The 27,060-nt window shown below is 33.7% G+C and overlaps 1 protein-coding gene across 1 annotated transcript in view; it reads right to left on the bottom strand.

Annotated features, from left to right (window-relative positions):
* Positions 1–950: 950 nt before the first annotated feature.
* HFM1 (helicase for meiosis 1) overlaps positions 951–27,060 on the bottom strand; it is a 40,764-nt gene continuing 14,654 nt past the window's right edge. The window contains exons 15-38 of the mRNA XM_075157057.1: positions 25,270–25,415; positions 23,041–23,135; positions 22,087–22,220; positions 21,142–21,189; positions 18,218–18,298; positions 17,495–17,586; positions 16,541–16,647; positions 16,388–16,435; positions 16,077–16,174; positions 15,859–15,990; positions 12,900–12,985; positions 11,826–11,909; positions 10,600–10,757; positions 9,783–9,886; positions 8,121–8,276; positions 7,607–7,702; positions 7,083–7,201; positions 6,141–6,223; positions 5,852–5,961; positions 3,574–3,672; positions 3,051–3,111; positions 2,678–2,783; positions 2,118–2,275; positions 951–1,833 (exon numbers count right to left, since the gene is read on the bottom strand). Coding sequence (XP_075013158.1) covers positions 1,767–1,833; positions 2,118–2,275; positions 2,678–2,783; positions 3,051–3,111; positions 3,574–3,672; positions 5,852–5,961; positions 6,141–6,223; positions 7,083–7,201; positions 7,607–7,702; positions 8,121–8,276; positions 9,783–9,886; positions 10,600–10,757; positions 11,826–11,909; positions 12,900–12,985; positions 15,859–15,990; positions 16,077–16,174; positions 16,388–16,435; positions 16,541–16,647; positions 17,495–17,586; positions 18,218–18,298; positions 21,142–21,189; positions 22,087–22,220; positions 23,041–23,135; positions 25,270–25,415 — 2,468 coding nt within the window. The 3' untranslated portion in view covers positions 951–1,766. The remainder of the gene's footprint in view (positions 1,834–2,117; positions 2,276–2,677; positions 2,784–3,050; positions 3,112–3,573; positions 3,673–5,851; positions 5,962–6,140; positions 6,224–7,082; positions 7,202–7,606; positions 7,703–8,120; positions 8,277–9,782; positions 9,887–10,599; positions 10,758–11,825; positions 11,910–12,899; positions 12,986–15,858; positions 15,991–16,076; positions 16,175–16,387; positions 16,436–16,540; positions 16,648–17,494; positions 17,587–18,217; positions 18,299–21,141; positions 21,190–22,086; positions 22,221–23,040; positions 23,136–25,269; positions 25,416–27,060) is intronic.

Genomic DNA, 27,060 nt, shown 5'->3' on the forward strand with positions numbered 1-27,060 from the left:
CCTGTTTGCAGGCAAGGCCTGAGCAACCAGCAGATGAGTGAGGTTTTGGAAAGTTGCAAGTTGCATAATCACAAGATTATATAAATTGTATAAATTATATAATCACAAGATTAAATTAATTGTTTCCTTCCTCTCCTATTTTCCATGTTTGAAGCTCAGCTTTGTGTGGCTGTGTAAAAGCTTTTGTCAAACTTGAAGAAACTGAGGAACAGCTCAATTAGTTGTTGCAAGATAAAATCCCAGGGAAAGGCAGGATACAAAGGCAATTAAAGAATGCTATGTAAATATGAACTATAAATTGGAAAAAAAATTTGTGTATTTCAAGCAGCAGGGAGAGAGTCAAGTGCTTAAACATCGGCATCAAGAACCATCTTAGATGCCCTAGAGGACCTGGAACCTCTCCATGTGGGAGACCCGTGCTCTGCTAACACGGTAGATGGAGCCGAGGGAAGATTCTCTGGGGCACCTAAAATGACATTTGGCACTCTGCATTCTTAAATCTCACCCTGACATGGAACTGGGAGGTGACTAGGATGTACACGACTAGGACTGCTGGGCTAAACATAGCAGTAGTATAGTAATTTTGAGTTACCTCAGTTTGAAGTTTAATTAAAAAAAAATTGACACAAAAAGAGATCTGACATACTACTAACTTCCAGATGCAATGAAATATTTGAGGTACAGCGAAGTGAGTTATAAGCTTGGGCCTGCTCGAATTTGCACAGTCAAAAACGTATCACGTCCTGAGTGTTGAGGCTGCTTGTGCTAGGCCATTCTTCCATACGGAGAATGAGTTATACCGGAAAGTAAGTCAAAAGTGTAAGGAAACAATGGAGTTAAGTAAAATGTTATTAGCTGAGAAAAATACAACCAGGTAGCACAGCAAAACATGGTTGCATTTAGTTGCACCACAAACAACGTTGCAAGAACAGACAGCTAAGCTTCCATGTGTGATTTTAACATTTTAATTCCACACATTTTGAATAATTAACAGTGAAAATTAACATTCTCTTGGATTTTAGGCAATATAATGTATTTTTCTAACTAGATATCCAAATCCAATCCTTGGTTGCCTAAATCTGTACTGGGACGCATAAATGTCCATTTTATGACCTCAGGTGTCAAAGTGAACAGCCAAACACAACTTTAGAATATTTTTTACAGACATTTTACAACTAGTTTGTTGAGGGTCTGGAAACACATTTGCTTGAAGGAAGTTGCACTTTTTTATTAACGAGTTGATAGCACTGTCAAAAGGAATAACCATTCTATTACTTTTACTTGTAAATCTAATTATTTTACAGAATCAGTGCTATGAAAAATTCAACATTAGAGAAACTGAAAGACAAAACCAAAAAGCATTAAGAGATTTCTGATGAAAGAGTCTTTCATTCATTTAAAGAGTACTTGTGAGCAGGGCATGTAATAAACAGTTTACTTTCCCTTATGTGATTTTTACTTTATCTATAAAAGCATCCTCAGTTTAAGAACTATTCTCCTTCGACACATTCCAGTATTTTTATTTGTAATCCTGAAAACAGCAAGGTCAACAAACAAATATTTAAGAACTTTTCAAAATAAGATAATATACCTAGAATTCCATAAATCAGACATCAATTTTGTTATTAACTACTCTATGCAGCAATCCAGCTATTGGTAAATAGGTATACAACAGAAATTCTCTTAACTGGATTTGAAGGCTTCGCTCTGTAAAAACAACTATAACTTTTTTTCCCCACCACTTCAATGTATTTTGTTTATATGTTTTACAAAATGCCATCAAATATTCCAAGAAAAGGCGTGACATCATTGATTTCATCATCAAGAAGACATCTAATGAAGATTAAGCAAACAGAAAAATTAAATCAGGTATAGTACATCAAAACCTATGAAATCAGGAACACTATACAAAGCATAGTCAAGAGATACCAAGACAAGCAAAATAATTTTAAAGTCGTCTTCTTTCTAAGAAAAGTTAATTGCTACCATTACTGTGAAAATTCATCTTTTTAAAATGAAAGTTATAAATTAACACATCACCTAAAGGTTTGTGTTCCATGAAGAACTAAGCACTGGAACACTAAGGCAACAGAAAAACATACAAAACTTTTTATTACCTGGGATCCACTTCTTTGTCCTGTTCTTTTGTGAAAATAAAAAAATCCTCCTTCCTAGTGAATTTAGAAGAATCTGAGATTATTTTTGAGATCGAAGAACACTGTATGTTTTTCAGCTCTTGTGAAGGATTTGAATGCTTTTTTTCTTGAAAACTGAACTGCAATGTAAATGTTAAAAAGTGTATATGGTTAAAATAACTAACCAAAAGAGAAACTGCCAGATTGTTGTAGTATGTAGTATAGATATTTATATTGATATTATAGTACTGGACAAAAACCAAACACATGATAAATATAATTTTATACTTGGATGACTTGCAGAATCACAATCAAATTGAGTAAATAGTTGCTATAATATGCTATATTAAAGTAAATTCAAGTCCTAGTTCTTTGTATCATGAATATCACACTGAACACAGGATGCATGCATGTTTGGACAACACAGAAAAGTTCAGAAATTCAGTGTGTCCAAACTGATTCATAAGTCAGATAAGGTAAATATATTTACATATGAAATACTCTAATATAGGAAATTCTGTTACTGAAATATTTTTACTCACCATATTTATATTTCCACTCTGTACAGATAAATTCACTTTTAATGTGCTATTAATCACAGAAACAACTGAGTTCTGAATATTGGTCTCATCTTGTAATGTGCATGAACTGCAAATATCAAGTTGAATAATTTAAGTATTTTTACAGAGTGCAAAATGACTTACTTTTCAGTTCAGGTTTTTCTATTTATTTCCCTCCGCGCTTGAATTTAAAAAAAAAATTCAAATCATTCAACAATTCGTACCTTTTAAAAGTTGAAATTTCACTCACTTTTATGAGTGAACAACCTTCTATACATTTAATTGTATAGATACATGTGAAATACAGACAATATTTTTAAGTGAATAAAATTGTAATAAATTATATAATGCTTACTCTTTTGAAATATCATTTGTGGCTTTGTTTCTTGTATAGTGGCAAAGTGGTTCACACTCATCTGGAATTTGAAGGCAGGTATTTCCATGTTCCATATAAGAATGAAAGTTTTAAAAACTTAGTCACAAAACAGCTGAAACCCCTTGTAAATATTTTACATAATATGCTAAATAATAGTTTGAAAATTATTCAAATGAATTAACACTTGAAGTATTTCTTCTATGGGTTATGAGCTAAAGTAAAGATAAGCAGAGATAAACAATCAGATAAGTTAAAAATATGCAGTTGCAGGCCATCCAAAAAATTTTTAATTATGACTTTTCTCAACTCTCCCTTCTGTATTAGATTTGTCTCAATATAGGTGACATTCAACGTAGAGTAATAAACCTGGCAGTCAAGTCAATTAACCAAAAAAATTTCAGGTAGTTCTATTCATTGTATACTATAATAAATTATTCTCAAATAACAACCTGTAAAATAATTTCTATGTAGGAAACAAAGAATTTTGTTAAAGTAACCCTACCTAATTCTCTACTGGCAAAGTTGCTAGCAAATACTAATTTCTCATCATCAATATCATCCCAAACATCATCTCTCAGTTCAAAGTCCACATCCAAAGCATCTGAAAAACAAGATCTGCTTTTATCTATATCAGTCAAGTTATGCATTAAAGATTCTTTAACCTTTTTTTTATGCCATTGTCTTTTGGCTCTTCTCAGTCACAAACACTGAATGTTTCCAAGAAAAAGCTGTAATACATTCATAATGGACAAGTACAACAGAAACTGTTCTATGTTTTACAACCAGTTGTTCAATCTGTTGAAAGGAGGATTGTCACATATGCACTTTTTCCTCAGCGTTATTTTGAGAAAAGTTATCCTCGGTGTAGATTCTAGAAAAACAGGCCTTATAAAAATCACTGCAATTTCATTCTTTCCCTTTGTCAGAAGCATCATTTGATCCCAAATTTAATACTTTTACTTCAGTCCTTTCTTCTCTGCATAGTTTTCTAAAATACTCTGAATGCTGTTTTCCTCCCATACATCTAATGCCTAAGAACTAGCCATGACAAACTCATTTTCAAGCATTGTTGTTAAAATTCTTAATTAAAATGTGATAGTTAATGTTTTAAAATACTTTTTGTCTGGTGCAAAGACGACTTTCCTGTTTCCTCTCTTACTCTCTTTCCCTTTTGTTTCTTGTATTCTCTCTTTTCATTACCAGTCCAATTCTCTCTGCTAATTTTTTTCATCTCTCTTCTGCCATACTACCCTCCAGCATCAGAAGGAATCTTCAGTGATGGAATCTTCATTCTGTTGTCATAGCCCTAATATGCCTAAGAAACCCTGATCCAGGTCTCCCTGTCAACAGAAGGGGAGCAGGACAGGTTCAAAGCAAAGATCCTGTTCCACAGACACTGGCAACACCAGGAAGGCACTGCTACTGTAATTTTGGATGTGCACAGTCAGCATGGTGCATTATTGCACAGACACACAGACTTTAAATAAATTATAGGTTTAGGTTACTACAATTTCACAGTATAGTCTTAATTACCCACTTTTTTCTTTAATGGAATGGAAAGATACCGTATTACAGATGCAGTTAACCCTATAAAAATCATATGAACTGACGCTTTACTTCATTAGAACTATTTTTGGTGCATTTTTTAAAATGCAGCCAGCCCAATCAATATGGCCAAGAGGTTACCTTTTCTACTATATTCAATGGAGATGGTTTTTAGTCAGCAATATCCATTACGTCCCCTTGATCCTGTATGATTTGCCTCAAAATGTTCTTGAGCATAGACTATAGCTATACTGGAATATCCATCTGTCTTCCCATGACCTTATTTTAACACAGTCATATCAAACACTAACTGCCCGCCCCCCCCCCAGCAACTGATGATATGGGTATGCAACAGCCTTCCATCTTAAGACTAGATAACAACTATAGATAAATTAGTATGGCAGGAAAATATGAAGCATTAATTTAAAGGAATAGGATTGCAATCCCATCGTCAAAATATTAAGTAAAAATGAAATTATGCAGTATAGCTGCCAATACTTAAGGCAGTATGAACTAAAAAACGTTTCAATTCAGTTCAGCACAGTGTTTCTTATATGTCTGAATATGATCTAAACATTGGAGCTGCTACTTATTAACCAAATTAATCAGAATCTGATTCACATCAATCTACTGTCACCAAATCCAACAGCAAAAGGCATGCAGTGAGAACATCATAGTTATACACTGATAACGAAGACTGATCATTTAACACCAAATGTAAAAACATTTGTGGCCTTTCCAGTGGAAGAGAAACAGAAAGAGGACTTTTTTTTCCCCAGATAGAGATGTTTTACTAGTTATGAACTCAGTTACTGAATGGTCACATTTTGACAACTACCAAAAAAAAGCTCGTATTTCACTAACCTCTTCCAGCAGAAAAGGAAAAGAAGAACATGTATAGATATAGGGGTAAAATACTTCTTGTATTACAAGCAGCTTCACTAGAAATACATTATAGTCATACCTTTCAGGAAGTATTTATAGATTTTGACCCTCATATACTTGATTTAGTCATTACTATTTTATTTAAAGGTACATTTAGATGCTTAGAGCTACATTAGAAAGTCTTACTGATACCAGAAAGAAAGCCAATCAAGGCCGCTATATTTCCCTATACATTCAGTGTTCTGTAACGCTATACTGGTGGCTTTAGTGATTTCAGCAAGTTTGAGTTTACAATATATTCAAATCAAAACAGTGAAAAATCATAATTTCAAACGTTAGCAATAACTTACTACTCTTTCCATAATTCCAGGATTGCAGTTGTTTCTGAGATCCTCCTAAGCTATTAACATTATCTACCTGGTCCACTGAAGGTGATGAAGATGACTGTTTATTGCTAGACCTATTTTTTTAAAAAAAAAAAAAAAAACAAAACAAAAAAAACACCAGTGACATTTCAGTAAAACAGTTCCAGAAAGTTGCAAAATAATTTTATTCAGAAAACAGTTTTTAGTTGTTACAACTTAACATACTATCTGAAATAAGACAGATTTCTTTTTTGTTACTTATATTAATCAGTACCTTGGCAATGCCGGCAACAAAGATTTAGGTGTAAAAACAAATTGTTTGAGATCCACATTTTGAGCTTGATTTAACATCTGCATCTAAAGAAAGCAGATTATTGTAACTGATAAGATAGAAACATATTGAAAACCGTTGTTTTTTAACAATCTTAATCATTAATCATCATTAATACTGTATCAATTAGCATAATTTTTAAAGAACATATATAAAATCTTTCTGATGTCTGCTTATCTAACGTAATCAGTTAAAAAGGTTTGAATTACATGCTTCTAGTGGAGTTATCCAAGTACCCTGGCAAAGTCAAACTGGTTATCCCTAACTCTCATCTGTATTAGCCATAGGCTAAATCATTCTCTATTGCAAACAAACATGCAAACAAAACTGTGAGAAGGAAATAAAACGCTCCAATATCTCAAATGCCATTCTTGCTGCAGAAAGAACTAGTTTAGTACTACATTCAAAGGGATAAAGCATAAGCCGTGAAATCTTTCAGAGGTTAAAAACTAACATGGTTGGTTTTCTTGATAAACAAGTGGATCTACCTGTCAATGCAAAAAGATCTCTTAGTAGCATTACTCTGATAGATACCACTATTTGTTTTCGTTCATGTCATATTTTGCCAAAACCAAGCCACAGTACAGTACCTTCCAACGATGCCTCTGTACCTCACCCACCACAATCTACCAAATGCCATAAAAGTAAAAACAAAGAGCACATGCACAGAAGTGGATCACTGGAAGCGTTCCAAACAGCAGCAGAACCTCTAAAGATTCCTGGACCTTTGGTACCTTTGTACTTCTTTGCTTTTTGCATTCCATACAGAAAAGAAAAACTTGAATGTTTGTATTTAGTTATAAAATTCTCTCTGCAAACAAATATATACAAATACATAACAGATTAAAATAAATCTATTAAATGGCTGACTGTATTCAAATGAACCTTTAACCGTTTTACTGGGAGTACAGATGAAATTGAGTTCCTGTTCCTTAAATCAGCTAGGTACAAAGAAAACTTTGAATCTCCATTCATCTCAGACTTTGGAGGTACTCCAGTTTTACCTGGGAAAAGGAATTAGAAAATCTTCAGATTAGTTTAGAAGGCATAAATCCTAATTCCTTCCAGATCAATAGAAACTTTGCCACTAAGCTTAGTATCTTTTATTAAAAGATCCTAAAAGATTTAACACACCGATATTTATATACGAGTGTAACAAGCTTGACATTACTCTTAAATCATATGCTAGTTGTTTTGAAAAATAATATTAATCATTATAGGCATTTATAGTGCCTATAAAAGTGTTATTGACAAAGCTTTTTATTACTGCTTTTATGACTGCATCATAGCAGCAACTCATGCCTGATTCTCTTGCTTACATTGCTTCTGTTAATGTAGCTATTGGTATGAAGCTATTCTAAATTATATTTGTCTAAAAGTAACAGAAATAGTAATTTTATGAAACTCACAGCAATCATGTCCACACATATCTTTATTTTTACAGCGATGGTTGCATTCTCTATTTCCATATTTCTTGTAGGTAATCTCTTGTTTAGATCTGCCTCCTAGATAAATATAATACAGAAATGCTCATTTTTTATTTCATATGTATTGTTGAGAGAGTACTTCATGCAGTAAAAGATGGGCTAGAAGTAATCTGGGTCACTAGAATTTTCTTGCCTTCACAAAACTATGGGCTGCTCCAACAACATAATTGGAAATAAATTAATCAATGCTACTGAAAAGAGAGGCACTACTACATTCCCGAATTCAAGCAGTAATATTAGATACCAAACACCCACGATTTTTCTTATTTTCAAATTCATGAAAGAATTGCACTGTAGTACTTGACAAGTGGAAGCAGCAGCATTGTATTTTTATTATACTTGAGAAAGGAAATAAAGATCTAGCTCTCTACTGAAAGCAAAATTCAATTTTCTATTGACTTTGGTATTAGCCAGATGTTGTGATCTGACCATTTACCTGTATCTACTTTTGCTGCTGGCAGACTTTGTGATGAGCCGTAATACATATCAAGTGAAGACTCAGCTTTCAGTTTTTGATTTGTAACCACTTTACTTCCCACTGTTTTTGGTGTTAAGTAAAAGGCTGTATATGCTTGCTGTATATCAAGGCCAACTTTGAAAAAAAGACAAAAATATTTAAAATTGCTATAAACTTTCTAAACTACTGATTACTTTCAGTTTTCTAAAGAGTTTAAGAAAGTATAAATGTTTATTAAAAGATCATGGAAATTTGTTACGATAATGTACCATTGAAAGCACACTATTATATGAACGGATTGTTTATGTTTGAGATTAAAAAAACCAAACATTTTCAGAATTAAAGACATGGTTACTAGATGAGTACAAAATTAGTCCCTTTAACAGAATTTTTCTGTATTGTTTTAAAACTACATTTATCTATGGCTTTGCACTGCTGATATAATTTTAACTTTAAAATTGTACTACAGTGTGTTACAGGAGTATCAGCAGCTCTGTATTGGCAAAGGCATAAAATGAGCATGTTGATAGTACTTTTGAAGTTGAATGCCAGTAACTAAGTTCTAATTAAACTAAGATTCATCTGAGACTACAAGAGACACGATTTGTAAAAAGACTATTTTTGTCATTAATTAAGCAAATATTCCTGGAAAACCAGACAGGCTTTTAAAAAATGAGAGATTTCCTTCACGTCTGAAACAGAAGCAGACTTTAAAATAAGTAGAGTCTAGGAAGACCTGCTTTTAGTCTAACTTCACCGTTCCCAATTTCAGAGAAATTAACTGTTGTGTTGAGTTTTACTGAACTCAGTACAACTTGTAGATAGCCAAGTAGTAATAAAAGGACAATTTTTTCTTCATCTCTGTTTGGTTAGGAAACCCTCCTTTTCCTGAGCCACAGGTTTAGCCATAGGAATACAGATTATTCCAGGCTTGATTATTCTAATAGTCTCAATATTCAATGTTTTTAATGGAGGTACCAAATATACTTCAGTTAATCCAGCACACAGCAATCTTCTTTACAGGTGGGGCATGATGACAGAATTTAATACAGCCAGTCTATTTTTAAATTGTATTTCAAAGTTCTATGTCTCAAGGTCATCACTATCTCTCCTCATCTGCTGCTATAGTTCCAATTGTATGGAAATTGACACTGAGGGAACCAATATTTAAATGTACACACGTTAAGGCACAGAATTTTCCACTGTAGAAATTTCTTGCTACTGAAGTGGAGATGAATCCATATCCAGTATTGTTTTATCACAAGGCAAAACCTAGCCATTCACAAAGACAGCTCTTCCCAGCATAAATAAGCTTTCAAGCTGATAGGTTATCCCTACTGAAAGTTCATTCAACTTGAAGGCAAAGGACAAAAGAGAATCCTAATCTGTACAGAGCAAAATACTGTCACCTAGTAACAGTTTTGATGTTTCCCAGTTCATTAATATGCTAGTAAATGAAACAAACAGATATGTAATTAGGACCGTTATGTAATACTCAACCCAGTAAAAAACATGTAATAGAATTTTGTTTCCAGATCAGTTCATTTTATTATATTTTTGGCTTGATATAAAGTGTTTTATTAATTTATTCAAAATTCTTATGCAGTTGTTTTTAAGTTAAAAGCATACCAATCAACCTACCATAATCAGAACTAATTAAATTTATACTAATGTTCTCTGATTTAAGAGCTCTTTTCACTTCAATTTTCTTCATCCAATTTCCAGTTTTCAGCAGCACAGAATCCCTGTAATGTATCAGTAAAGTTTTGTTAGACATAGAAAATGAAAACAAGACTGTATACTATAGCATATGTAAAGAAGTGAAAGAGCCTTTATTTGGTCTTAGTTCTTGGATTTTGCTTGGTAAGTGGCCTAAGAATAACCTTCCAATAATACATGATTTGCGGCCATAAGAGGGCCAGGATCCTGCAGATCAGTTTTAGTTCTGCCAAAAGTGCCAGACTTCGGCCAGAACTCATGTGAAGGTCACACGGTTGGAAAAGATTTTGTTTCTCTTTTCCCATTTGCTCCAAGCATATCTTAGCCAACTGGAGAATTTAATTCCATCTCTGAGTGAAAAACAATTTTGACAATATGCTATAATTAAAGAAATATAGCTAATAAGAGTAAGTAACAACTTCAGAATGTATCTTTTTAATAGGTATTTTACTTGTTTTATATTTATGTGGAAATTATTGACTTCCATAATATGACATCAGTGTTGTACAGATATTTCCACATACTCTGTACTGACAAGCACATTGGCATGTTTTTGGGGTTTTTGAATCTTGTGCAGCATTTTAAAATGACAACAGTGACTAGGAAATGCTGTAGGATAAAGAATAATTTTGTGCCATTTGGCATCAGTAGAAAGTATTGTAAAAACTGCAAGTCACAGAAAGGATTAAAAGCCAACACCCTTAAAAGATGCAAGGCAAAAAAACCTGATCATACATACATAATTTTCTGAATAAAAATGACCTGGTTGTCAGCATCTCCTATGACCAATGTAACATAGTGAAAGTCTGTTGCTGTTCTCTTTGTCTGTAGCTGCTCATAGTTTGTTAATTTGATGGTTACTAAGATTTCAGCCAATGTATCACTGTATTTTGGAAGCTAGAAAAAATAATATAGAAGAAAACATAACAGCTAAAATATGCGAAGTAAAATATATGCCCTTCCATAAATTTTTAGCTGTTGACACAAGCACAAAAACTCGATTCAAGCAATTTCAATTTGTGGTACCATTTTTATTTGTTGTTCTGAGACACTATTATACAGTACTAACTTGCCCATAGCTAAATATCCTAAATTTGATTAAGTATGGAGAATAAAAGACAGTCTACATTAAGCCCCTGAAAAATCCTCCTCTGTTCAATGCAAAGAGAAAGATGCAAGAAGAAAACTAGGTATATTTTGGCATCCCAACATTCCTCTATAAGAAATTTATAATTGTTAAATCTTTCTTCTAGAGTAACTTTAGAGATACTCATCTGGTATTATGTCAAATGAAAAACTAAAATAGAACTGATCATTATAACAACAGTATTTCACACATTTATTGAGTTTTTAAACTTCAAAGGTGTCTTCATTTGTACCAACTTCACAAGACACTTTAAGGCTATTTTTCAAATTCTGCATTTCAGAAAGGTAGAGTGGCTATTTGACCTGTTTAAAGCCAAAATGTGTATCTGAACCTCAAAGCTCTTGATTGCATATGGAATTGCACCCTTCTTTTGAAAGGGTACCAGCTAGGTTAATGTAATAATTTACTGTTCCTCTGTATTCCTAAGTGTGACGTAGAAAATAAACATGAGTTAATGCTTCTTCAGTAAGTTTTATATGGATGTTTTTCTGTCTCTAGGGTTTATTTATATTCAAGACAGAAGAGATCTCTCAGACTCACATATAGTGCTAGAATGTGGAATATACTGGTTTGCATCTGTAACATAAAATGCTATGAGAGAGAGCGAGCGAGAGCAAGGCCAATGTATTATAGGGAATGTCTATTCCAAGGCTCTCCTTTGATGTTTAAGAGTTTGATTATACATGCTAAGGTGGAAGGAGGCCACAATATTGTGTAATCTTCTATCAGTGAAGGCTCAAAATTTCTTTAAGTCAGTATTTGCTCTTTCATTTAATAATATCAGCATAAAAACATAAAATAAATGGAAAAGCATTTACCTGTTCAATGTCAAGTTCATATTTTGGAAGGTGCAAAACAGATTCTTTTATCTGGTTTCCAAAAGGAGGATGTCTGTTTAAAATCTGCAAAGATTTAATTTAATTTCTGATACATCCAGCTGATCAGACGTGCCAACAGATATGTAAATCCAAGGAATCAAAGTCACCAGGGTAATTATGCTATCAACAAAAGCCCTCATCACTCCTGGTTCTCTACTGTCAGCGATGCCCAGAATAGCAACATAACCAAAAGAAAATTCCAATACTTTTTATATTGCTACCACTTCTGTTCAGGTAACAGCCAATGAACTAGCCAATGACCTCAAAACCTGATTACTCAGGTTTTATATGAGATGACCCTTCTATAGTGCCCTAACTTTAGTCACAAAACAAGTGACAGGAAAACTGCAAAAGGGGGCAGAAAAGAGAAATCAAATTCCTAAAGCCAAAACAGGAAAACCCAAGTAAGATCAATTTCCTTTAGAAATCCGTTGTATCTTCCAGAACACTGGAAAAACAGTTTCCTCAGAAAAAAAGCCAAGAGCCGAAGAACTTGTCCTGGGGTAAAATCTAACTTCCCTAAAATAAGACGTGCTTTGTAGATGATTCAGAAGAATTTTCTATGACTATCTTTAAACTAAAACTAGCAACAGTAGAAATTCAGGATTCTCATCATTAACATGCATTAAGAGAAACTGTAAATACATATTCCCTTTCGTATTTTTTCTAAAACTCCTAAAAGGGAAAGGCATACTGTCCCTTGTTTCAAACCATGTTAGTGATTAAATTCTGCATATTTAAGCAACTGCTTTCCAAAACCAGCCAAATCAGTGAAATCATCCACATTAAATTTGCTAGAACAAAACATCATACACATTTTCAAGCAAAAATAGCAGTAGCCACATTCTTTTTTTTTAAATTCACTAGTATAAATGAATAAACCACTTAAAACATGCAATTTGTCTGACAATCATATAGCAGATATATATTAACCATATCGCTTTTACTGGTAACAGTATTAATACTCAATATTTTCGTTATCATTATTTATCTGCATACAAAATAATAAATTACCAATTCAAGTTCCCTTGCATTTGTGTCTTCTATTTTTTTAAATGATGTCAGCCCAGCATTTACCATAGCGTTTGACAGTGATACACCTGTGAAAAATTTAAGTTTTATGCTGTTAAATGACAATCACTAATCTCAAATTGTTCTCAACAACTGCATTATAGCAAGTAACACCAAAGCAGAAATCATTTTATAGTACATTTTTTCCAGCTTTTTGCCCAGCAAATCACTAAATTTCTTTTCAGTTGATTAAATATTTTAGGATTTAATTTCACTTATCCATTAGTAAAGAGAAAAAGAAATGCAATACAAATCAAATGTGAAAACATTGAATATTTCAATACTGACAATTTTTAGTTACATTTTCTAGAGTGAAACAGATTTTAGATCACTTTCTACAAGAGTCAAGAAATGTGTTCTGCATATATATGATGAAAAAAAGCACGTCACACAGCATTCTTTGTCTCAGAAATTTTTTCCCTATCCAAGGAATTACTTAACTATGTTAAAGTCATAAGGATAACTATGTTAAAGCCATAAAGGTCTCAATGTTTTTGAGCAAGCTAATAATGAAATTCACTCAAAAAAATATTTATTATAATCTAGGAGTCTTTCAGATTTAGCAAAAATTTTTCCCATGGCTTTATCTGCCACAAAAGCAGGCTGGCAGAGAATTCTATATACAATCTTATTCCTCTTCATGATTCCCAGTTCTTTCAAACTTCCAGTGAGATTTAGAGTCATCACAGCATATGAAAAGGTAAGTTCCCTTACTTGGAACTACAGCCTATTACAATAACTGCAATAATTTTAGGTAAAAGATAGTACCAAATACTTACAATGAATATGTGGATTCTTCATATGTAGTTCTGTAGAATCAGTAAAAGAGATCTGAAAATTAAGTAGGAAACCTCTCAAGAGAGTCTTAGATTGCTTCTTGGAAGACGTTACAGCAATCTTATAAGAAAAGACTCATTTCAATTCAAGAATTTAAAGATTTAGAGAAACAGAAGATCTTTCGTCCTTTTTTGTATATTTGGACACCTTTTGGGTCTAACTTAGGGAAAGCATCTTCTACCATCTCCCCTCTCCTTTGCAGAAGCTCTGCAAACAGTCTGAAGACTCGCACTTATGAATTCTGCAGCTACTTCAGTTAGAGCTGTTGCCTTGTTTCTTTATAAGTTCTTAAAATGGCAGAAGGGTTTCCACCAGTGAAGAAAATATGAGATATAAATAAGACTTTTTCTCTGTGTCTTCACCTATTTCTGAGCAAGAAAAAAAATGGAGGTGGAAATCGAACTGAACAAGTAGTAAAGGTGATAAAATCCTGTACGGCAACTGATCATTATCCTGACTGTCAGAACAAGCAAGCAGAAATCAAGCATATCATACAGCAATAAGAGGGAGTATGATTATTGGACAAGAGTAACAAATTGAGATAGTTGTAGAAATGCAGTAAGAATTCAACTGAATCCTCAATCTCAGTAAGGCCAAATGTCAATTAGAGAACAGTCACTCTTATAAAAGAAATATTGATTACTAAGGCTTTTTTAAGATTCAAAAAATAACATCCTGAGATAAGAGTTTAAAAATTAGGGATTTCTGAATATGTTACATGGTATCAGTAAATTTCTGTAAGGTCAAACAATTCACTTAACGTCACAAAGACATAGAGTAGGCTTAGCAGCCATAGCATGACAGAGGTCAAGAATCAGACATCATAATATACGCATCAATTCAATATTTGATTCAGGAAAAGAGAGTGAATTGTCAGCAGATGGTTCAAAAGAAGCCTGTGAGCAGAACAAATGGAACTTTGGAAATTAGCAATTCTTTGTAACATACGCTGCAAGAGCAATGACAGCATAGGAAAAAATACAAAAAAAAAAAAAGGAAAACAGGACGGAGATGTGTATATATAGCACTTTATGATTAAAAAACTAAAACTGACTTTATTCTATTGAATATAGTGTACAGGAAAGGATTTGTCTACACTGCAAGTGCTGTGTTTATTCCACTCATCCTAACGCCCTAGAAATGCTGAAGATGAGGCAGACTCCTCAGATGACCGTGTGTACATCGGCAGAGATCCAGAAGTAGTGGAAATGGGTTCGCACCACACTGTACTGTGCTGCACACAAGCTAATAAGCCCTGTCCCTTGCTTTGAATCCACATGAATGAAGCAATACAGCTTCTGCACCTGAGCTGGCAAGGCTCTAACGTACTGTACCATATGGATCTTCTTAGCTGTTCTCTAATTTGCACATCTCTCTACTATACTGTTCTGTACAGAGTAGATGTGTCTTTAAAGAAGAAATACAGAGAACACTGCAGTGAATTCTGAAAGCATGAAGGTATGATAAGACCAGACATCAAAGCAGGAAGCTATACAATTACCTCAAACAAGTATAACTACATTTTTGTAATACAGAGGACTCCAAATTTTCAAATAATTATGACAAGTCTGTACTTCCAGCCAAAATCTCATCCAGTAACAGGATACAGTGATAGGAAGATTATTAGAAACTTGTGATCCTCATGTGTATAAGAACCTAATGCACAGTAAATTTATTTCTATTTAATGATTCCTATCTATGTCAATGCAAATTAAAGGGCTTTCATGCATATAAGTAATGGTGACAGCTGTTTGGAAAGGAAGGCATAGCCGAGTCAGAGATATGCAATCACACAAATGTGGAATATGCTCAAGATACTGAGATGAACATTAAGAAAAAAGAACAACTCTGAAATACTTTGAAAGCCTGAAGAAAATTACTAAAGGGATTACTTTTACTTTTACCATGACAGACTATTCTGACAACTGTGGTACTCAATTGTAGCAAGTGAGTAATTAGGAGACTCATTTAATTATGTAACCAGACATTCCAGAAATTAGCAGGCTAATTACGAGTTTTGATTCTGTATCAAATTACACCTTTATCATTTCTGACTAGTACCTACCAATTTTTTCCAATTGTTTAGATACATGAAGTGAATTTTCCCAAAGTTTGCACCTGAAACACTTTGCTAAAATCAAAGAGTTTAATAAAGCAGAAAAGTTGTTCCTACATGATGCCAGAAAGTCAGATAACCCTGTAAAAATAAGATTGACTTGTATTAATCAAATAATATGTAGCTTATTATTATATGTACCAAAAAAGGATTAAATTTTACCATACATCTAGTAACTCTTAAGCCATTTCTAAATATTCTGCCAGTATCTTGTGTCAAAGTAAAGTCTTGAATAGGAATGCATCCTAGCTGAGCCTGAATAAGACTGGAAAAAAATATTTTTTGGTATGTAAGCCATACTGTAAGAAAAGTATAACAAAATAAAAGTTTCTACTGGAAAACAAAAGAAAATTCAGAATAGAAACAATGAAATGCAAGATCTGGTCCTCTATAAAATGATACAAATTTTAGCAGGGACTTCAACAGCCATAAAGTGACAGCTTTTCAATAAAAAGTAAGAACACAATATAATATTTACCAGTTTATTTTCATTTCTCTTGTTTTTATCTTCCCCTCCATTGGAAACCTATGCAAGGAAATATACATATATACAGAAATGTATATAAAATAAATAAATTTTATTTATTGCTAAAAAGATATTTTCCTTTTTCAATGTATTTATTTTTTATACCTGATAGTTATTTTGTCCTTGTCTTTATTCAAAGTGTTCAAGATTTTCTTTTCATTTGTTCTTAACTTGACATCCAGAAATTCTGTGCAGTTGGAGATCATTGTAATCTGTAACAATTTAAGTTTTTTATTAATTGTTTTTCTTTGCCATTTTTTCTACCACTTCAACTTAAAAAAAAAAAAAAACTTTTAAAAATTTTTGATTGTCTCAGCGCTATGACCATGAAAAGATGGTCAATCAGTTCTAATACTGACGAACTTTCTTTCATCTTCCTATAAAGGCTATTATATAACAAAAGGGGAAGATTTTTCTTTCAGTTTTTAGATTACTATTCCACTTGAAATTATCCGAAATCCACTGCTAACACTTTATGACATACAAGGCAAATATCAATAGTTTTTGCTATCTGTTACGTATTTCACTTTACTTTCTTCATATGTTAGTAACAAAGATAGCCATAGAACAGGCATTCCATTCTTTCATGGTCAATCTGTTCTACCATAGTATTTGTTTGAAAACAAAATGCCTTTTGTGACTTAACAGTAGCAATAACAACCTGTTATCTGACAGAGGAAAATGACTTAAAACAGAAAGACAATAACATTCCTTTAAAAGTAAAATCTGCTCTGCATGCAGCTGGTTTTTGCAATAAAAAATAACTACTAAACCACAAAACAATACAGTGTTTAATACATAAACAGAACAGCTTCAGCAACTTCACATCTTCATAACCAAAGTTAGTGAGGGGAGAAAGAGTTGGAAATTGAAAGATCTTAGAGTACAAAGCCTCAAAAATACTTCATATGGAATTTATTTAGAAGTATTTTCTAAAACTTTATACCTTATATAAACAAAGCCTAAGCTCTTTAAAAGAAAAAAAGTTCTGCTTATCATCTTTGATTCTGTTTAAAATCAATTCAACATATGTAAATTTTCTCTAAAAAGTTAAATTACCAATTCATTTAAGGTCTCTGTTCCCTTCATTGTGAAAAATTGTTTCACTGTATCAAATGCAATATAATACCACGCCATTAATCTTCCAGGCTCTGTAAAAGAAGAATATACACCTTAAAAAATAAACATGCCAAGTATTTTTTTAGTGTATCTTTTTTAAAATCATAAAAATGAATTAATTTTCTTATTACAGGGCTCTATGAGATTTACCACCACTGACTCAGTATGTTATTGCCCCCAGCTGTCTGGTGGTTATTACTGACCCCATCATAGAGTGGCAGACAGACATACACGCCAGTTACAGTTTTCTCCAATGGAGATGAATTCACTACTATACCAGACTGTGAATTTTGGTTGCTGAGAAGCCAACCACCTCTAGCAGAAGATGGTAGAGAAGAGCAGGTATTGATAAAACCTGTCTTTCATTGCACTGTGTCACATCCAATTATCCTGTGATAATGTTCTATAATTTTCTCCTAATCTGCCACAGAAGTTCCAGCAACAAGAGAAGATCTATTCATGGATCAACATTAAGAGAATGAAATCCCATGATTTGTTAAAGAAACTTGCTCATATATTCTAGTCAAACAATCTCTTAGATTCTACTCTCTACTACATTTGTGTACGCCTATTAATGGGTCACAAGAATAGTGGTGACTCTTTGTAGTTCACTACTATCTCAACATCACTTCTGCAAATGAATTTATTTTAAAAAAGTAGTACCTGTTGGTTTGAAATTATTTGCTTCATCCATCCTGATCAAATCAAAAGATGATAAATCATTTAAGTTCTTCAAACACAGTTCTGTTGACAATTTGAAAATATATGTATTTTTAGTACATGCAGAGAAACTTAACCTATGTACAAACCAGAAACATCATCATCAAATTGCAATGAATGTCTACCAAAGTAATGCCACTGAACTCAAGTAAGGGTTTTAGAATATGATCCTGCTTCTACTAAAGTTGGTGGGTAACTTCTGCCTGGGGGAAGCTCACTCAAAGATATTTGATACAGAACAAACCAACTCTTCTTCAGTAAAGCAAAAGCAGCAAAGTAAAAGAAACTAGATGCATGGAATGTAGGCTGCCACATTCAATTCTGAATGACAGATCGGAGAGCCCACAGTAGTTACATAGAAGATTTCCGCTAAAGTGTTAACACTTAAATGGTTGAAATTTCAAATAACCACAGGTATTTATGAATCCTTCATCAGAAATTTTCAAACTGCATCAGGTGCATTTGTATTTACTTCACTAAACCTATTTAGTCAGATATCTGCATGAGGATGACCAAAGTGTTTTCTTTTTCTCTCTTTCAAAACCAAGGTAATTAAACGGCAAAAATTACATTAATACAATGTTCAGAATTTAAAAGTAAGTTGGGAAAGCACTCAAAGCGATAGTTCCCACAGCAACCAGAAATCATTCATATTGTATATGAAATGTATGAGAACATACGAACTATATACATTACTACAAAATATTTTGTGTGTGCAGGGAAAAGGAGCTAGTTTCTGTAAGAACTTTAAAAAGAGGTTGTTTTTAAGATCAGAGCACTTCAAGGAAATATAATCCACACCTGAAAAGCATTTGTAAGTAAGTGAAGCCTTCTACCCTAGCACTATCTGTAGAGGTAATTTCAAACCATGCCTTCTCCCATAAAGGCTTATTTAGGTAATAACATGCGTCATTCCCTCCATTCCTTTCAACCTACATTCCAAAAATAGAAATGTCCTGATCTAAAAGACAAGAAAAGGTAGAAAACAACTGGAAGAGCATATGAACTAGGTAACTTTTCTTAGTATCTGCAAGTCACAGTCAAGGTCTCTCATATTTGGAGACTTCAAGCAGCAGTATATATACTAAGTGTATTCCTGGAGATGAGTCTTTGAAACCCTTACACAACAAACAGCCTCAGCATAGTTCCACCAAGCCCAACACCAATCAGAAGTTTTTCTACACAGTTGTGTAAAATTTAATAAATGTGTAAGTGGAGTTCAAGTATTGGCTCTACAAATTTCAGGGCATATATCAGTCTGTGTTTTCACATACCAGGCCCCCCTCCAGATATTTAAGCTCCAAATGGTCTAGTATACAAATATACAGAATTATGATGGACATGAGGACTTTCACTGAAGAGAGAAAACTGTATTTGTAGATTTGCAGAACTCCATTTACAATCTTAGCAAGTAGTCTTTTATTAATATACTTATTTTGGATCTACCAGAAAACTTACATTCAGAAAAAAAAAAAAAAAGGCATTGTATGCTATTTTCATATTTAAAGATGAGAGGTACTGATACCCAAACTATTTAGTCAGCTGTATGTTTTCCGATGGAATTGTAAATAACTGAAAAGCAATATTTAAAAAAAATTCAATAATTGGGTTTTATTAAAGTCTTAGCAAAAAAAGCCTCTTAAAAGTAGTCCTCCAGTAATTTTACAGTATTACAGGAAAAACATGGTGCTGCTAATTTTTTTTATTTTTTCTTTTTTCTTGGTATCTGTAAAGTTGGATGCCTCATTCTTACATTACTGCTTACTTGAAGAGCAAGTGCAATTTTTTAATTATGTATTTGCATTCTCTTAGTTCTTTGCTATTGTATTATGCATTTGCTATTCACATGCAAATTTTAAAACTAAATTTAGAATTAAAATAGCAAAATAATTCTTAAGAGGATCTACTGAATCCATACACCTGAGATATGACTGATATTCTATGGAATGCTTAATGCACAGAAATCTTCGAAAGACTGCAAGTCTTCCCTTGATGCCCCTAAGCAAAATGAGTAATTCAATCCATAACGGCCAAATTTCAGGTAACAAGCAAACAATACACTAGAATGTACATTGCCAATGCAAAACGTCATGGTCAGAGAGTGGAATTCTCAGATCATACCAGTCCAGATGTCTGAATAACAAACCTATACGAGTATTGTGACTTACCTGTACAAAAATACAGAATTTAAGATTCGCTCCTATCCTCCAATTCACCGAGTCCATCACTGGACAAGATGTGCCACACTCTGGAGTTCTCTAAAATTCCTTTTTCACATTATTTATGCATTTTTGAATGACCAATGTAAAAATATTGATCATGAAAAAGCAATGTGTTCTCTCTCTCTCCACCTGGTCTTTATTATTGCTGCCTAACATGCTATAATCATGCAATTTTAAACTGTTTCCGAAAAAGGTGAAGATGTTTACATTTTACATCCTTTGTTTTCAAGGCTAAATTTATCATGAAGGGAAAATGACAATTTCTGAAAAGGGCTTTTTTGAAAGTATAGTAACAGAAATTAATGAAACCAAATGAGATCAATCAAAGGAAAATTAGAAAGAATGACAAGCAATCAAAATTAAAGTGCTCTGTGTGTAGTTTTATTGCTGATTATGTATATGGAGATGAGGTAGATAAAGGCATTTAATTTTTTTTCTTTATACAAGAAAAACTTTTCCACCAGTCAAAATGTACTGATAGTGTTTCAAAAGTATTAATAATTAAATAAAATCAATAGCACAACATAGTAAATTACATTTGTTCTGTGAATGGATCTATTGAAATTAATGGAGATGTATAATAAACATGGATGAACCTGCCCTAAAATGTAACATTTTACTGCAAAAAGCTTAAAAGCCACTTACCTTGTAATTTTGCTTCAATTCCAATTTTATCCAATCCAGATGAAAAACCTTCATGAAAAGACAAATGGCTTTTTAATCTAATACAACTATATACCTCCTCCTCAATATCATTACCCATCAAAACTGATTTGCTGATTTTTGGGAGCCAGACAAATCCCCAAAAGTGAAAAATTTGTAAATATTTATTATACTGGGAACAAGTCAAAAGCACTACATAGTGTAAGTATCTAAGTATCAGTAAGTAGCTATTAGAACAGATGTGCAAAGGTAAAAGCTGCAGATAATCCCCCATGTAAAATATCAGAGCCCTAAAAGCTCCAGAAATGTCAGTGAGCAACTTCACATGTAGAGTTTTCCTGTTTTAGAATACAGGAAGCCACCTAAATTGTAACACCCATTCAAGTAATAGATGTACTATGTTCCAGTCCCAGCTATAAATCCTTAAAAAAATTGTCTCCAGCAAATGCCCAATGACTTCATAATCAGGTGAGAGCAAGTGGACAGGAACAAAGATATGGTCAGGGCTGGGGACTGAGAGGCTGTTCTGAACAAGACAAATTGAAGACACCAGCATTAAGATTATTGAAACTTTGTTTTAGAAAAACTATGAAATACTAGACAAATTTTTTTTCTGCAGCGCTGGAAAGTACATTATGGCTTGCATTAATACATGGTCCAGTGTATTAAGATCAAAAGAAATAGCTCTTTATGAAGCTGTAAATGTCCTCTTCATAGTTTTTAAATGTTATACCATGCTGAAACTCCTATGACTTATACTAAAGCAACTGAAACTGTTGTTCCCAAAAATGTTATAGGCCATATTACACATCTTGTTTTCAACCCCTTATGAAATAATAGTCCGTAAGAAAACAAAAGAAACAAATAATATGGATCTAACACATGCTAGTGCCATAATTTAGATCAATTAAGAAAAAACCAACAAACCATAATGAGTTGGATTTTTTAAGGCTCTAATGTACAAGAATGTTGATCGTATCCATTCCAAAGCTACAGTGACATCTGTGACAGTATGTAGCACTATTTCTGCATTTAAGTGCTCGACAAGATGCCTGTGCAAGCTAACAAAAGAAGAAAAAAAAATGGTAAGTACATTTACCGATTATTAGTACAAACAGTGCTAAAACTATTTTTTTGGGAAAAAAGCAGAACAAACCAACCCTTTCCCCAAAACCACAACAATCTTTTTTTTTTTTTTTTTTTAAACTGTCAATTGTTCACTTTACTCAGTGAAATCAATAGAAAACAGTAAAGAATATGTAAATAATCAACGACGTAATTTGTTTGTTATGGCTTAATGTCCAGCAAGCAAAAATAAAACAAACCTCTGTCAACTGCGAAGTTTCACAATTATTTAGAAAACAAAGCTACATACATTTAAAAGTTACAGCACAGTGTTGATATTTTGAATATATTTGAAAAATTAAACCTTAACAAAATTACATACGCAAAATTTTCTGGTTTACCCTTTAATGTCTTAAATTTCCTACATATTTCTCTTGATATTCTGTTCCTATCAAGTGAATTCTGTAGTCTGGTATTTTCCAGACTCTATCATCTAAAAATTTAGAGACACGATCTGGATTCAATTCTTGCTTTTTGTTTTTGCAATATGTACTATTTCAGTTTCTTCAGTTTTCCAGCAGGAATCTACAACTATTTTTTTTTGTTAAGTTTAAGATGTTCTAAAGATGTTTTTAGCTGATAAAACAGAGGCTGTTAACTTCTGAATAGCTGGATTTGATTTTCCTTAAATTTTTCTTAAATTTCTTCTAAATAGACCAAAAAAACCACCCCAAACCCACCTGAAAAAACACATTCTGTAGAAACTATGAAACATGGCTAGCATCTATATAGTCTTATAAAAAAATACTTAGTTACCTGCTCTCTATTATATCAGCACTATTTAACATCTGTATATACTTCTCCCTTGTACTCCACCGAGTCATAATAACTGCTGTAGCTGTAGTGTCAAACTGAAAATAAAGCCACAAACAAAAACTGCTCTCCAGTTCTTAGCAAAAAAAATCCAGTTGAATATACATCATATATGTGTTGAAACGATTAAAACTGTTTTCTTAAAACCCTTGTTGAAATGGCTGTTGAATGCCAAGGCCTCTCTAACTTAAAGGCAAGTTCTAACTCATTTGAGTAGCAAGCAGGATTCCAGCCATAGCTGGCAGGCAGTTCAGCGCACCAGCCTAGATGTGCTAATGTACATATAACAGACACATGTAGAGAAACAACACAAATGTGAACCGTTATTGACCTCCTTACAAGGTCCACAGCTAAGGAAAGGATTCCTAACCACAACCACAGAAAATAATTTACTGGTACAAATTCTCATCTAATTCCCAAACATTAGAAAGTCTTGAATGACCAGTCAAGCCTTTTATAGTAATTTCTTATAATCATCATCATCTACTCTCAAGCCATCTCACTTAGATTATTTTGTTTTGTAATGGAAAAAATACTGTTAGACTGATTTGTTGTTTTTTGTATGAGAAGTTTCCTGACTTTTGCATTTTTTAGATTAAATTAGTATGCAATACTGAAAGGCAGATCTTGGTAAATATTTCACATATTGACTCAGAAAGTTAAAGCAGCTTAGGATTCTGAGTCACAACTTTAAAAATCTTACTGAATTACAATCTCTAGTTTAAAAAAAAAAAAAATCAGTTAAAGTTAGGAATATACAAATTTCTGTACTAGTTTAGATCTTAGGTCCAGATAAAATACTGTCATGTACACAACACACCACGGTGGCTAACACAGGCAGCCTCTGGAGACAAATGTGGGGTAAGATATCTCCCGTATTAGGCTTTATCTGTATTTATGAAAATTAAAAGACTTAAAAGTGTAAGATTTAACATAAATGATTCAGAGATTTTCAAGAGGTATAATTAAAATAACCATTTTTAAATTCTGGCCTCCCCTCCCCCCCTTTTACAACCAAATTGATGTCTAAACCCTTTCTTAAATTCTGGCCTCCCCTCCCCCCCTTTTACAACCAAATCGATGTCTAAACCCTTTCTAAAACACAGCATTCTTAGCATCAGCAACCTCTTGTGGAAGCTGTCCTGGTTTTGGCTGGGATGGAGTTGATTTTCTTCCTATTAACTGGTATAGTGCTGTGTTTTGGATGTAGTGTGAGAATAATGTTGATGACACGCTGATGTTTTGGTTGTTGCTAGGTATTGTTTACGCTAGTCAAGGACTTTTCATCTTCCCATGCCCTGCCAGATGTGCAGGGGGCTGGGAGGGAGTGTGGCCAGGGCGGCTGGCCCAGCTGGCCAATGGGCTATTCCATACCATATGACGTCATGCTCAGCATATAAGGCTGGGTGAAGAAGAAGGAGGGGGGGTGTTCGGAGTGATGGCGTTTGTCTTCCCAAGTAACCGTTACGCGTGATGGAGCCCTGCTTTCCTGGCGATGGCTGAACACCTGCCTGCCGATGGGAAGTGGTGAATGAATTCCTTGCTTTGTTTTGCTTGCGTGCGCGGCTTTTGCTTTCCCTATTAAACTGTCTTTATCTCAACCCACGAGTTTTTCTCACTTTTATCCTTCTGATTCTCTCCCCCATCCCACCCGGCAGGGGGGGTGAGCGAGCGGCTGCGTGGTATTTGGCTGCTGCCAGGTTAAACCACGACAGAAGCAAAATGAATTATAGCTTTTTGAAGGCAGTGTTTCTGACCCTCCCCCTCTACCCCACTTCTAACTTAATTAGATGTTTTCTTGTTCTGATGTTATGAGAACAAAAGCACATTGCTCTCTATACTATTCAATATTCTAGAATTTTTATCATGCAATTTATAAGTTGTTTGCCAGCTTTCTACTTTTTCTCTAATCCCCATTCATTATGCAACCCAAATGTAATCTTTAGATTTTTTTCCACAGCAAGGTGAAGCAGTACTTTTTAGTGGACAATACAAAAGCAAACAGATTTCCTTCTTAATTACGAAGTTACCCAGGAGTAATTTAACTATTAATAACAACCCTTTAAAAACCAAATGCCGCAGTAAAATTGCTGGCCTTGTAGTTTCTTTGCCAAGAACAGTTTCTAATCATCCGCCTATAGATAGCATCAATATAATATAGCATTAACTTACTTGAGGCCTTCCTGCTCTCCCAATCATTTGCAGAATATCAGTTTCATTGTACTCCTGGAACACTCCTCCAACATAGTGCATCGTGGATTTTATAACCACCAGGTGTGCAGGTAGATTGACTCCCATAGCTAAGGTGCTAGTAGTAACTAGATCAGATTAAAGTATATTGATTGCAAGATGAACACCATTGAAATGCCTGGCAGACATTAAACAAGCAGCAAATAAGTGGCTAATTCTGATTCCTAAGAGCTCTTATTTTCTAGTGAAGTCAGTGGGCATTCTGCACCACAATGAATAAGACCTAGATTACAGACATGTATTTGCATAACAATTTCTGTGTATCTGATCATCAACATTCATTTACTATTGAGTATTCTTCAACAAATTACATCCCAGATATTTTTATGTAAACACTCCTTAACATTTGAAGATAATCCAGAATCCAATCCATCTTCAATATAACACACACACACACTGAAGAAACATTATGCATATTTCTTTGTGGATAGATATTTGAATACAGCCATGACTTTATCTTGCTTTGTAGTGATCAATATCTTTAAGATTTTAAGCCATCAGTCATTAGCATTGTTTATATCCATGGTACCAAACCAGAATCACCACCAATTATATCACAATACTTTACCAATACACACTCTCACATGGAAAACAACAGTGAAGTTTGCAGCAAATTATCTCACACATGTTTTTTAATTCACTTTCTCTAACAAATATATAGGGTGGCAGGCATTGAACGTGAAAAGCCAGCTATACAGGCCAACTGATACAACTATTTCACTGGAAAAACAAAGTATTAATTAATTTTCCAATTATTTTTTGAAATGAAAGGAGAACTAAAATTAGTAATTATAGGTATATCAGGAAAGAAGAATCCGATCTGAACTAAAGGCATAACGATACCATCTTGTGAGAGTATTGTTTTTCATATTGTGATGGTATACAAACTGGGAAATTTGTCAAAGCAAAATGACTTAACCATAAAAAAGTTGCAAAGAAAGGTTACTTACCAGTGCAATCAGATCTTCAGTCCATGTATGCGTGTGTGTGTGTAATACACATATGTATACACACACACACTGTGAGTATATGTACACTCTATTTCAAGACCAAAGAATTTTTCCCCTTTGCAATATCTGTGAAAGATGTGTAAAAACTCTACCCCCCATCATGCTCACAGACATATAAAGTGGAATATGCTGCATACTCTTTCAGTTTCCTGTCAGTTGTGGAAATGTAATTCAAGTATCTCAGATGATTCTTAAATACTCATACAAACTATACATTTCAAAGGACTTAAGTACCAATAAGCAACTTTGCATTCTTTCAGTGGTAGTCCATATGTACATTCACATTGTGCTCAGCTGTGGCCCAGGCTCTCAAAGTTATTTTTGCAAAGAGCAATTGTAGAACCACGGTCTCCTCAGATTTCAGAAATGGCACTGCAGTTGGCAAAGCCATATACAGTGCACCAGGCAGCCAAAGCACAACAGACTGCACGGATACAGAGACTTTTTAATACCATGGACATTGCAACTCCAGCAAGGTTGCCACATCACAATAGGGGTGTCTACCTTAAATTTTCATAGCGAGTCATGACCATTGTACAGGAAAGAAAAAATTCATTAATCTTTCAGTGTTGTATATGAGCCACACAGACAATTCCCCATAAAGTCTGAATCTTTTGAGACCATCATATCTCAAACAGATACCTTCTCATTTCAGGTAACAGCAGACAGAATATTTCTTAGGAACCTCCCCGTCGGTCAGAAC

The sequence above is a fragment of the Calonectris borealis genome, chromosome 8, assembly GCF_964195595.1.
Source record: "Calonectris borealis chromosome 8, bCalBor7.hap1.2, whole genome shotgun sequence".
NCBI classification, from domain to species: Eukaryota; Metazoa; Chordata; class Aves; order Procellariiformes; family Procellariidae; genus Calonectris; species Calonectris borealis.